The 13,838-nt window shown below is 38.4% G+C and overlaps 1 protein-coding gene across 2 annotated transcripts in view; it reads left to right on the plus strand.

Annotated features, from left to right (window-relative positions):
* The window catches only part of RAB2A (RAB2A, member RAS oncogene family), an 89,149-nt gene extending 75,762 nt beyond the window's left edge, over positions 1-13,387 (plus strand). Inside the window, exons 7-8 of one of the 2 annotated variants that reach the window (XM_032315557.1) lie at positions 9,953-10,021; positions 12,063-13,386. In XM_032315557.1, the coding sequence (XP_032171448.1) occupies positions 9,953-10,021; positions 12,063-12,158 (165 nt within the window). In that variant the 3' untranslated portion in view covers positions 12,159-13,386. Of the gene's footprint in view, positions 1-9,952; positions 10,022-12,062 lie in introns of both variants that reach the window. The other variant, XM_032315558.1, reaches the window with a different exon arrangement.
* Positions 13,388-13,838: the final 451 nt, after the last annotated feature.

Genomic DNA, 13,838 nt, shown 5'->3' on the forward strand with positions numbered 1-13,838 from the left:
CTTCCTTCCTACCTGATCCTTCAAGGATATAACAAAGTCTCATACCTCCTCTTGGAATGCCATGACATACAACACACCTTCCCTGCCCTCTCCACCACCAGCACCAGGCACATGCCCACATAGTCAGCAATTATGTGCTCTTTTCTCTGTGTTCATTCTTGTATCTTCCTGAGCATGAATTTATCTTAGCACTCTATCATGATTGTTGTTTTTCATGTTGGTTCAACATAAGGGCAGCATTCCTTGAAAACACAGACTATCTTTTCATCTCTGCATTCCCAGCACCTAGCACAGTTTCTCCCCTGTATAGTAGATAATAAATGTTTGGATGGTGAAGTATTTATTTAATTACTTCAATCTTGTCCTTTTTCCTTCAGTCTTAATCTTTCATGCTTTGGTCTCACTTGTTAATATGCAGATGGAATTCTGTCTTAAACTTTCTTTGCTCTAAGCATTCTAAAACCCAGGAGATTTTTGAAATCCCAGAACAAATTGCCTTCTCCTTTGATAGGAACTTCTTTCAGTAGCTACCTAGGGTCTTGGTAGTTTGAAAAGATTTTTTTTTTTAGACCCAGGAATAAATGTCACAGGGATTATAGCAGGCTAGGAAAAATACCCCTTCCCAAAAGCCTCATGCTAACTTCATGAAGATGTCAAAATGCCTCAGAAGTGATGTATTATTGTATTATAATTATATATGTAACTGTGTGTATAGTTTTATTTATATATATTTATTTATAAATATATATAAATGTATATATAAATATGTTTAATATATAAATATATTTATATATATATTTAAATATATATTTTATTTTATATATATAAATATATAAATAGATATATAAAGGAAGTGTATCTGTGTCTATGTCCTTCCCTATCTTTCTTCCTAAGAAAATTCAGTTTTCTCAGAGTTGTACATTACCAAAACCCATAGTATTATATTCTCTCTAGGGACTAAAGATGATTGTGGTGTGAATTGCGATTAAACTTGCCATTTGTTTAACAGTTGTCTCCTTATCAGATATTCTCACTCTCTCAGCCATTTGATGGGTTATTTTGCTCTGTGTGCATCAATTTTACTTATAGGAAACCAGAAAAATATATAAACATCAAACAGTGTTGAGGCAAAAGTCTAGTAATTTAAAATAGCTTTTAAAAAGTCTTAAACTCTTTGGGTCCCTGGCTGGCTCAGTCAGTGGAGCACTCAATTCTTGAACTCAGGGCTGTGAATTTGAGCTCTATGCTGGGTGTAGAGATTGCTTAAAATCTTGAGGGGCACCTGACTGGCTCAATTGGAAGAGCATGTGACTGAGTCTTCATCTTGGAGTCATGTGTTCGAGCCCCATGTTGGCTGTAGAGATGACTTGAATAAATAAAGAAATTTTTTAAAAATTTTAAAATATCTTAAACTGTTGAAAAAATCTATTGAAAAAAGTTCCTGGCTTAGCTGCTAAAGTACTGAAAGATAGAACCAAGGGCACCTGGTTGACATAGTTAATCGTCTGCCTTCAGCTCAGCTCATGATTCTGGGGTCCTGGGATCATGTCCCGCATCGGGCTCCCTGCTTGGTGGGGAGTCTGTTTCTCCTTCCACCCATCTCCCTTGTGTGCTCATGCGTGTGCCTCTCTCTCATGCTCTCTCTGTCTCAAAATCTAAGCATAAATAAATAAATGATAGATATAGCCAAGATAATAGCTGAAAGCATAGTCAACTAGCTAGCCCTAAGACAGATTGCAGTAGCTTGCCAAGCCATCTGACAGGGTTGGTGAATTTCTATGTCTAGGGAAAGCACATGACTTGCTAACCAAAAACACCCAATTTCAAGGCCCCTTGCTAATGTTTGTGTCCTGTCCCAGTACCTCCAAATTTAATTTGTGTTGAGAGGACATCTTACTTGCCTTGGGCTGTATTATAAGTGGTGGAACAGATATTTCTGTAAAACTGAAATGTGGTATAAACTGAAGCGTTCTTGTCCCTTAACCCTATTCTCAGTGTCAAGGGTACCACACGACTTTTTCACTGGAAATTTGACCTGTCTTTATCAGGTTTCCAGCATCCTTGGAGGAGTGTTTAATAAATACTTAGACCCTAATAGGAAGATTTTGCTGACCATCATCTGTTTCTCTACCCCTTTCTTGGCCATCACCCAGCAGAACTTGGATCATCCAAGCCAAACTAACTTTGAAATTTGCATCCACTTTCTTTACTGAACTAAGGGAGCTAAACATTCTTGGAGAAAGTCCTGCTGATGTGTGCATATCACACACTGACATACTCATGCACTTACAGTGCATAGTCATATAAGCACACAATTATCTAGATCACCAGCTGCCAAGACTTTCCACCTGTATCTGATAAAAGCATTAGAATTCCGTGTGTCTAAAATAAACTCTTCATTCTCTCCTTGAAACCTGATTTTTTTCCTTTTTATTTTTCTTAAAGATTTATTGGTTTGTTTTAGAGAGCGAGTATTAGCAGAGGGAGGGGGAGAGGAAGAGAGAGAGTCATACTCCCCAATGACCATGGAGCCCAACACAGGGCTTGATCTCACAACCCTGAGATCATGGCCTGAGCCGAGCAAAGAGTTGGACGCTTAACTGACTGAGCCACCCACGTGTCCCCTCCTGTTTTATTTATCTCAATTCATAGCGTACCCTTCCATGTCAGGCATTTTAGCCAAAAGTAGAGTCACCCTTAAATACCTCACCATTCTTTCCCTGTTATTTACCAAGTCCTGTTAATTTTTCCAAAGTAGATACTAAGTTTGATCTTGCTTTCCATTCTTGTTGCCACAGTTAATTTGTCGGGCCTTCATTTCTTATCTAGATTATTGTTTTAGACTCTCTACTGGTCTCTGTGTTGCCACCCTTGCATCCTTATAAATTCATTATAGAATAAAATGAACACATAAAATAAAAGAAAATTCCTTTAAGCTGTGTTAAAGATAAGTGATCCTGATAAAGGGAAGGTAAATGTGGCAGAGTGTCAGTCCTGCTGCTGTTGCTTCTGCTGCAGCTATGTGTGGTCTGGGACAGATCATTTCTTCTTCTGCAGCTCAGTCCTATCTATAAAGTGAGAGTTACTATAGACCAGATTTAGCAGTGGACCTCTTTCTTCTAATGAAACACACGAAGCCGTGTGAAAGAAAAGCAGAGTGGGATGCCATGAAGATGAGGGGGAAAGAGCAGTTTCATTCTCCTTTCACTGGGCTCTCCCTACTTCTCCCTCATCCCCTACACGGTGTCCATGAAATACAATTTGAAAGCTATTTATTGTATTGGATGTTGTATGTATCTTGAGTTTCTTACTGACACTAAATGAGATAGACTCAGAACATTTTAAAGCCACAGAATTTGAAGGAGTTTGTGTTTAAACTGCCTAATCTTGAGGTCTAGTCTGATGTTCCTTTCACATGACTTCCCTGTCTTTGCATAACATTTAAGCCTTATCTTACTGTATTTTCAGGGCTCACTGTACATGTTGTATGTTGTTAATTTATTTTTTTAATGTTCATTTTTTTTAAATCAAGATGCTTTAATTCACTGAAGAATAGAGATAACCATTTTTTTACCTTTCTTTTTTTTAAGATTTTATTTATTTGCGAGGGAGAGTGAGAGACAGCACAAGTGGGATGAGGAGCAGAGGGAGAAACAGACTCCCCGCTGAGCAGGGAGCCTAGTGTGGGGTTCTATCCCGGGACTTAGGGATCATGACCTAAGCCGAAGGCAGACACTTAACCAGCTGAGCCTTCCAGATGCCCCTTGATCTTGATCACCATTTCTCTCCTTTACTCTGCTGTGTTTCAGGACACATTCGCATTTCACATGTGTACGTTCTTCTCTGTTGCTCCCCACACATCATCGCACTCACACATTTATGATGCTGAAGGCTAACAAGCCATGAGTGCTTACTACTTGCCAAGCACCATTCTCAGTGCTCTACACATTCATCCTCCCAACGATTCTGTGAAGTAGGCATTAATATCATCAGTATCCTCATGCTACAGAGACAGTAAGCAGTGCGTTCAAAGCAACACATCTAGTAAGAGGTGGTGCTAGAGTTAGAACCTAGACAGTCTGGTTCTAGAGCTCTACCCTTGGCCATTCTGCTAATAGTATAGGGAGAATGTCATCCCACAGATCTTCTTGGAAGCAGATGAAAGCAAATTAAAGTTAATTTCCTTATTTTTACATGTATTTTGAATTTCTTTCAGAAATCATGAAAACCTGTGCAAATTACTTAGCATAGTAAATATTGGTTATTATTAGCATCATCACATGGACACCTGTAATGTTCATAGCATTGATTAGGAATTGAGAAGAAAATTAAACATTTTAGTTACCTCACATTCCCCAGTTCTAAGAAAAAAACTGAAGAATCAACTGATTGCACAGCATATTTTGCTGTCATCTAAGATGTTTATTTATAAATAAAGACTTACTTTTATGCAGGCTTTGCACCCAGCATGGGGCTTGAACTCACAACCTTTTGATCAGGAGCCACATGCTCTACCAACTGAGCCATCCGGGCATACCCCTGTTCGGGATGTTTCAATGAAACTAAAATACTTTGATTTGTTTTGAATTCTTACCTATCAGATGGTATAGTTTTTCTCTTGCCACCAGGTGGCAGCATGTGACATAAAGAAATAACAAATCTTTTTACTTTATTATAGACAGTCTTCAGTATTTTGCTTTAAAAACTGTTAAACTATAATAAAAATGAAACATTGTTCTGTGTTTGCCTCTGCCTCTGTTCTCTCTCATTGGCTGTGAAGGAATGCCCTTGAAGCATTTGATGTCCTTGGCCTACATCTAGACCTGCCTCAGTCCTGCCCTGCACACATTCTCCCTCTGTCAGTGCAGAAAGTGTCATTTTCCTGCATCTTCAACAGAGATTTAAGCCCTTGTTCTTAGATTCTCCCAACTGAATTGTTTCAGTTCAGCAACGACAGGAACTATCCTCCTCTTCCCTATTATCTTCCATAGGACCAGGGAAGTACTGAGTCTAAGGTAACAATTTAACTGCTGCCACTGGGTGAATGACACCTGGCAAGATAGGCGTGGGCTAGTGTGTTGAATATTTCTTAGAATTATGATGCATTTTGTGGTTATGTTTATTTTAATTTTTGCTAGGGAAGTCACTGAAAATGGACTTAAATTTAGGTATTATTAATGCCAGGGGCTGAAAGATTAGTGTCTGAGATAGAGGGCAATTAATGGCTAATGAAGGTAAAGAACTGACCGTGGCAGTTCATCAAAGTAGGGCAAAGGGGAGAGCTAATGGTAAAATGAAGAGAGAGTCAGGCCTTTCTGATCCTGGAGTGCAGTTCTGCATGGGAAAGCAAGAGGCTCACAAATTAAGTTGGCTACACAGAAATCTATTTCTACTTCATAATTGTGGATCTGCCTAGATACTGTTTGTTCCACAGTGTGAATAATGAAATCTTCTGACATCGGTTTCTCAGCAAATGTTTTTTCCTGTTCTATAACCTATTAATATTCAGATTTGATTGTATTGGTGGAATATAGAAGTGTACAGTGTTCTTGCTTACAGTTCTGACTTATGTGGCAAAAAAGAGGGATCTTTAGGTTGTCATGCTTTGACAGTATTTAACTAATGCTAAAAATTTTCTGTAGGTGTGCCATCAACTTGCTTCATTTTTCTGATAATAAATAAGTGTTCAAGGTAGATTAATTTACTGGGTTGCAGCCTCTCTCCTTAATGACATGGACCATCGTCATTAGCACTTGTACTCTTCCATGAGGAGCTGTGAGATGTCCCCAAGTTTGCTGTCCCCACACCTGCCGCCATATGCAGGCTCCCCCATTGCCTCTGCCCCTAATACTGCTTGGGTTCATCCCCGCCTACCACTCACAGACATGCCCTCATGCATGCTTCCCTTTTCTTCCCCCCCCCCCAAGATTTTATTTATTTATTTGTCAGAGAGAAAGAGCACCAGTGGGGGGATGGCAGGCAGAGGGAGAAGCAGGCTCCCCTGCTGAGCAGAGAGAGAGCCCGATGCAGGACTCAGTCTCAGGACTCTGGGATCATGACCTGAGCCGAAGGCAGATGCTTTAACCATAAGAGCCACCCAGGTGTGCTTCCTCTTTTCTTTATCCTACCCCCTCCTCAAAAATTGTTTCTATAGCCTGGGAAATAGAAGAAGTGAAACTGGTTTAAATTACATTTAGAACTGGAAGGAATTTCAAGTTAAGACTGTCCTATGAAAACAGGAGAGCTTTAGTGTAAAGGCTTTGTAGTATCTAGTTAAATTGTTGCTCATTTCTTCATTGTTGTCTGTGTTCTAGAGGTGTTTCACATCGTTATATTGCAACCTTGAAAAATATATGTGGGGATTGCTTTTTAGTGACTTGAGTGAAATGAGCAATTAAAATCTAGCCAGTTATTGTAAGAGGTATCTCTTACCCTTCTGAGTTCTTGAAATGCTTGCAGCTCTGAGGGACAGATACTGTTTCTAACACCCAAGACTCTTCTCTTAGAAGTTTCATTTCATCTCTAATAAGCCTTAACAATATTTGTTTAATGTTCATTGTATTTGGGGATTCAACAGTTTCAGTCGATAGCCACAGGCTTTTAAAACATGTGAACTAATTTCTGCATTGTCACATCGGCCTTTAAACTAAGGCCTCATTAAGATTGATAATAAATCACTTAATAATACATTTTAAATATAATTAATTTTGCCATCATGTAAACAAAACAACCTGTTTATATACTATTATCTTTTTAATACAGTGGAGTAGAAGATTTTATTTCAGTATTTTCAGTATATAATCATTAGTTGGAAGGCAAGTAAATGTAGCATTGTCCAAAGACTATTTCATGGGGCACCTGGGTGGCTCAGTAGGTTGGGCCTCTGCCTTCGGCTCGGGTCATGATCTTAGGGTCCTGGGATCGAGCCCCGTGTCAGGCTCCTTGCTCAGCGGGGAGCCTACTTCTCCCTCTGCCTCTGCCTGCCTCTCTGCCTGCCTGTGTGCTCTCTCTCTCTGACAAATAAACAAATTAAAAAAAAAAAAAAAAAGACTATTTCACTGAGATGATGAGAATTATGAAAGGAAATATAACTATTTATACATTTCAATTTGTAATGAAATTAATTGCATGTCATTCTGATATACATCCTTTTTTTTTTTTTTTTGTAAGATTTTAAAATTTATTTATATGACAGAGAGACAGCGAGAGAGGGAACACAAGCAGGGGGAGTGGGAGAGGGAGAAGCAGGCTTCCCTCGGAGTAGGGAGCCTGATATGGGCCTTGATCCCAGGACCCTGGGATCATGACCTGAGCCAAAGGCAGATGCTTAACGACTGAGCCACCCAGGCACCCCAGATATAAAATACATCTTAAGTCCATTGAGTACAACTGTTCTTAAAGGTACTTAAATATTAAGTACTATTCAGGACTACAAAATTAGTAGTGACTTAAAAATCTTAATATCGCATAGCTTTCTTGAGCCAGTTTTTAAAATGATTCATCAACACTTTCGCAAAAATGTCCACTTTTTGTACATAAATTGGCACATTTAGTGTCTTTTATAATACAGACTCTTGTTTAGGGACGCCTGGGTCACTCAGTCATTAAGCGTCTACCTTCAGCTCAGGTCATGATCCTGGAGTCCCTGGACTGAGCTCCACATCAGCTCCCTACTCAGTGGGGAGCCTGCTTTTCCCTCTCTGCCTGCCTGCCTGCCGCTCCTCCTGCTTATGCTCTCTGTCTTTCTCACTGTCAAATAAATAAAAATTTTAAAAAAAAATGCTTGTTTATATGAAGTTGTAACTTCTTTATGGGATCTTGTAGTTCTGTCTGATGTTCTAGGGAGATGTATACATGCAGGGGCCCCTTTAAGGATTTCGAGCCCTGTGAATTTATGAATCTGTTGACTTCAATATTTAGTTAGTCCGGGTTCTGAGACCATCAACCGTAATTGACATATTATTGGAAATAAAGTTAAGTTTTCCCTTATTTATAAGGGTAACTTCAATTTTGAGGAATGTGAATCAATTCAGAGTTGGCTGGAAGCCAGTTTTTCCTTCACTGTAACTCCAGCGCACACTAAAAGCGCACTCGCTTCCTAAGTGCCTTGTGAATCTGCAGTGATTAATTCTTCTCATTATTTTGCTGCAAATTCTCATGACCCTCTCTGATGATTCGATCAGCCACTTAGAGTTTATGCATATTCATATCTCCGCGCCCCTGCCGTAGTCACTCACGTCTCCGCTGCCGACTGGTGTGTTCTTGGTGCAGTAATTGAGCTGCGGTAGATTGATTACTCTGGGGAGCTGTAAGGCCTTTAAAGGTGAAAACATATCAGTCCTGTTAATTAGGAAACAAAAGCTCCGGTGGCAAGTTCAGCCGAGAAATGTTTCCAGTGTGGAAAAGATGAAAAGTAGGATTGGTTCCTTTCCATGAACCTGTTTACTTTTTAAATTTGGACTTAAATCTGTGGTCATGCTAGCAGAGAATTGCCTTGTTTTATGAATTTTCAGAGAACGCTTGCTGAAGGGGGCCCAACTTAGAAAATGAATGCTGTTATCTGTGCTTTCTCAGATGAGATAGTTTAGAACGTGAATTTATGAACACCTTCGGTAACACTGGCACTATTCGTATAAAACATCTCAATATTTATTTGTATTTGTTTGTGTTTTTAGTAATCTTTACCGTCACCGTGGGGCTAGACCTCACAAACCCAAGATCCAGAGTCACATGCTCTCCTGACTGAGCCAGGTGCCCCCTAATAGCTTACTGTTTTACATAGAGAATCCTTGTGGATTCATTTGGTGTTTAGAGGCTTAATTTGATCAGTGTTTTAACACTGATTTTTTTTTTTTTTTTTTTTTTTTTTTTTTTTTTGGTCAGTTTAGTAGTATGCTACATGGGAAAAGGGTGAAACTTCATTCAACACAGCATAAAAATTGAGCTGCTTTTTATCTCTTTATCATAAGCATCCTTTGATTTTTTAAACTGTATATTAAGTAATACATTGCCCTGGTGAAAAGGGTCGTGTATGGAACAGTGGTCTCTAAGAGTAACCTCGTTTCAGCATGGAAGTTCATGCACTGTATCAGACTGACATCTTTTTTCTTATGTGTGGTATCCCTGCCTGCCCCCTCCACTGATGAATTTTTCTTTTGGGATATAGTTCATATGCCATAAAATTTACCCTTATTTTAAAGAATACACATCAGTAGGTTTTAGTATATTCACAGAGTTGTTCAACCATCACCAATATCTGACTCAGGAACATTTTTATCACCCCAAAAGAAACCCCATACCGCATTATCAGTCACTCCCCATTTCCCTAATCCTTGGCAACCAATAATCTCTTTCTATGGATTGACCTTTTCTGGACATTTCAATAAATGGAATCGTGCTATGTGTGGTTTTTTTTACATCTGGTTTCTTTTAGCGTAATGTTTTCAAGATTCATCCACATTATAGTATGAATGAATACTTCTTTTTTTTTATGGCTGAGTAATAATTGCATTGTAAGGTTATACCACCTTTTGCTTTTTACTCATCAGTAGATTAACATTTATGTTGTTTCCACTTTTTGGCTTTTGCTGCTGATAATGAACATTCGTATACATCCTTGCCTTGTTCTTGATCTTTAAGGAAGCTTTCGGTCTTCACCACTTGGTATGATGATAGCTGTAAGTTTTTCATAGATGCTGCTGAGGAAGTCCCCTCCTAATCCTATCTTGTTGAGTGTTTTTATCATGAAAGGTTATTGGATTTTGTTAAATGCTGCTTCTGCCTCTGTTGAAGTGATCACATGGTTTTTGTCCTTTATTAATTAACATGCTGTATTACATTGGTTGATTTTCTTACATGGAACATAATGAAATTCTACAGAGTTTTTACATAATGTTCTTTTACTGTTGTGATTTTAAATAATTTGAATCAATTTCTCTACTTTATATTTCAGGCATTTATTAATACAGCAAAAGAAATTTATGAGAAAATCCAAGAAGGAGTCTTTGACATTAATAACGAGGTATATATACATATATATATGTACAAATAAATATTATTGGCTAATATTAATTTAGAGTTGAATTTTAATTATGACATGGATTTAGAAGTTTGGATTTTTTGAAATTCTTAAAAATGGGTCTGTGATGTCCGTTAACACATTGTTAGTTTATAACTCTCTAACTGAAGATTTGTTCAGTGTTCTATAGTAGGTAAATGTTTATGTTCTAGTAGGGCATCACTTTGTGAAAATGGATTAAAATAAGTGACCATTTATTGCACACACTGCAAAAAAAAAGATAAACCCTCCAAAAAGAGAAGAAAATCCACTTTCATCCGTGTGTCCATATGGTGTCCTCTGCTTTGGGGAATAATTTTCTAGTGTGTAAATGCACATACTATGTTACTAATGCACGAGGCTCTCTCTGTTGTCTAGCTTGAAAGAGGGAAATACCCAATTTGGAAATGACTCCCAGTATAGCATAGCATGTTTTCAGGAGACTAATATATGTACTTGGCAATTGGCATTGTTTTTTATTTGGTTTTTTTTGTAAAATTATTTGACGAATATGATTAGGATGAAATGTAAAGCTTTGAAGCATATAATTCAGTGTTTACCAAAGTTATCCTTCTGACCTAACTCCCCACTATGCACTTATTTATTTCAGAACGTTTATGTGGATATTTGGTATATTATTTACTTTGACATAAATATCTTTGCCATTCCATATTGAGACTTGGTGCTCCCAAGAGAAAAACCCTTATCCCTCCCACAGTTGCAATAAGGAAAGCACAGTGTTAGGAATCCTTTATTGTGTGTGTGGCTCCTGGCCTGTACATACATGAGGCTCTTCCCTATAGGTCTCAGTATTCCTTGCTAAAACAGACAGCAGTCTACCTAAGGTTTCCAAAATGTACTTGATTTTCTTGTTTCTTTTAATTTGGAGGTACTGTATTTCCTAAATCCTATCTACTAGGCTTCTGTGCAGCAGATTTGGAGTTACTTTAAAGACAGCAGTCAGAGACTAATGCCAGATAACTGGAACAGTAATCGGGCCTCCGTTTAAAAGGGAACACTCACTGTGTCTGTCTGGTTTCATATAGTAGCTGACTGCTTTGCTGTGTGCGGGGCCTCTTCGAGTGTAATGTGCTGTCAGGAGCCAACAGGCCGTGCGATTTATTTGGCCCAGTGCCAAGTCTGACTCCTTGATTCCTCAAGAAGTTGCTACCAGCCCAGAGGGGGCAAAACCAATGAGCCATAGGGCATGCTTTTTATTAAAGAGGAGTCAAAAGAGCGAGAAGAAACCACATCAGCTGCTGTCAATACTGAGCGAGTGCCAGAAACCCCCAGGCTACTACCGGGGCAGAGCAACTGCCAAGCACTATAAAGCTGAGATTTACTGTGACGGAAAGTTTCCTTCAGAGCTTAATTTCTGAAGCTACTGTATTACTTTTCTCCAAGTGTTGTGTTTGTAGGTAAAAATCCACTTGAGGGAGTGAGGGCTGAGACAGAAGTGTGAGTTTGATGAATGAAAGAACTACTCTGTGTGTGGGTTCTTGGCGAGCTGCCATGTCTTTGGGGATCATAGAAATTATTGATGACACAGAACACTCATATGCCCTTAGCCCGCGCAGCTGATTCAACATGGGGCAGAAACGCCGTCTAGAGAAAAGCTTGGACGTCATCTTAGAGCAGTACAGGGCTGTGCGTATTTTTACCCTTTAAAGATGACTTGCAGTAATCGTTTTAAACAGCGTCTCCATTCTGGGAACACCCCGCCAAGCGGCACTTCGGGTTCTGACTACTCACAAGTACCTGGGAGGATAAAGGATTCTTTTCAGAAAGATTTCCACAGTATTATTTTCAAAAGGAAGGAACATCCCCCTCAGAGATACTGTTGTAATGGCGGCAAAAACCCGCTTAATGTCTTTTTTTTCCCCCCAGTCATTTGTGGAGAAATTATGTCATTAAGAATTCAATAGAGTTCTTTAAATTTAGTTAAACTCTACTATCTGGTTGGGGCCCGTTGACATTTTTTATCCCTTTACCCTTTCTCTTTCAGGCAAACGGCATTAAAATTGGCCCTCAGCACGCTGCTACTAACGCCACACACGCAGGCAATCAGGGAGGACAGCAGGCCGGGGGAGGCTGCTGTTGAGTCCGTTTTTACTGTCTCGCTGCCCAAATGTGGCTCCTCACTTCCTCTTTCACTCTCTCCTCCTGCTCAGCTGAGACATGAAGCTATTTGAAATGGCTTTATGTCACAGGAGACTTTAATCCTTCAAATTCTTGTATAACTTTGAATAAATGGTTAATGTTCACTTAAAAAAGACAGATTTTGGAGATTGTATTCATATCTATTTGCATTTGATTTCTAGGTCAATTGATGTGATTATTTTTGTTAAATGTTGTCTTGTGCCCTTACCTACGAACTGAACTGTATTAAACACTACAAAGTCATCTTGAGTATTTTAAATCAGTTTGTGTGGTTAGGTTTCACACCTGTGGTGACCTAATGTTTAATATTCTAGAACTGTCCTCAAAAAGTTTGTCAATTTTCAAGGCTATAAGGAAAACCAGAAGGACTCTTTTAATTCTGTATTTATCATTTACTTTCTGTATATACAGTTTAACCTGCTTGGGTGTACTTTGCCAAGCTTGAATTCTTTAATGCATTTGCATAAATTCTATACTGTTTAGAGCTTAAAGCTACAGAAGCATTGTTAGGAATTGCTTGGACACTGAATTTTAAACTTTTTGACATTGTTAACAAGCATGTTCATCTTTTCTTGTCACTAGTCCAAGAAAATATGCTTAATGTACATTACTAAAGGCTATGTATGTGTTAACCTGTTTTAATGCCAAAAGTTTGCTATATGTCCACAGTTTCTTTAAGACCTCTTCAGAAAAGGATTTGTTTGCCTTAATGAATACTGTTGGGTACAAACACAGTATAATGAGTGAAATGGGCAGAAGCAAGAACTCCCTACACCTAAGCGACTCCAAGAAGAATGAATGTCCACATTTAGATGGCACATTATGAGGACTTTAATCTTTCCTTAAACACAATAATGTTTTCTTTTGCTTTTATTCACATGATTTCTAAGTATATTTTTCATGCAGGACAGTTTTTCAACCTTGATGTACAGTGACTGTGTAAAATTTTTCTTTCAGTGGCAACCTATAATCTTTAAAATATGGTAAGCATCTTGTCTGTTTTGAAGGGGATATGACAATAAATCTACCAGATGGAAAATCCTGTCAAAAGTAGAAAAGCTTTAGTAATTTACTCAGTGTGGTGGTTTTATCCTTTTTTTTTTTTTTTCCCTCCCTTGGTCTATAATGAAATTGTTACAGCAGTGCAAAATAAAATCCTATGTATAAAAGTGTTCCTTTTTTTATTATGACCACATCATTTAAAAAAAAATTTTTTTTAGTACATCCACATGTATTTATTTGAGCATATTTTTTAAAGGGTCAGCATGTTTTAACACCTTTTTAAAAATTTTTGCTTAAATGTGATCGGACTTAACAATATTGAAATCCTTTTTGTGACGGATGATGTAAGCAAGTATTTCCTGCTTTTCAGCCAGCATAAAAGTGCATTCAAACTAGAAGAAGGGTTTGTAAAGAAGTTCTAAGTATGAAACTGCTTTCAGTTCACTCACTGACTTCAACCTTCTGCGGGTCTTCCTTGAAGATTCAGCAATACTCTCGTCAGAGCCCTGCCATTACTTTTTTGGGAAAACACCTAATGTCATCTTAGGTTTGTTTTAATGAACCCCCTGTGGCAAGAGGGAAAGGTGAGAGGAAACCAAGTTTCTTGCGGATCGTTATT

This window comes from Mustela erminea, chromosome 16 (genome assembly GCF_009829155.1).
Source record: "Mustela erminea isolate mMusErm1 chromosome 16, mMusErm1.Pri, whole genome shotgun sequence".
In the NCBI taxonomy this organism is placed as follows: Eukaryota; Metazoa; Chordata; class Mammalia; order Carnivora; family Mustelidae; genus Mustela; species Mustela erminea.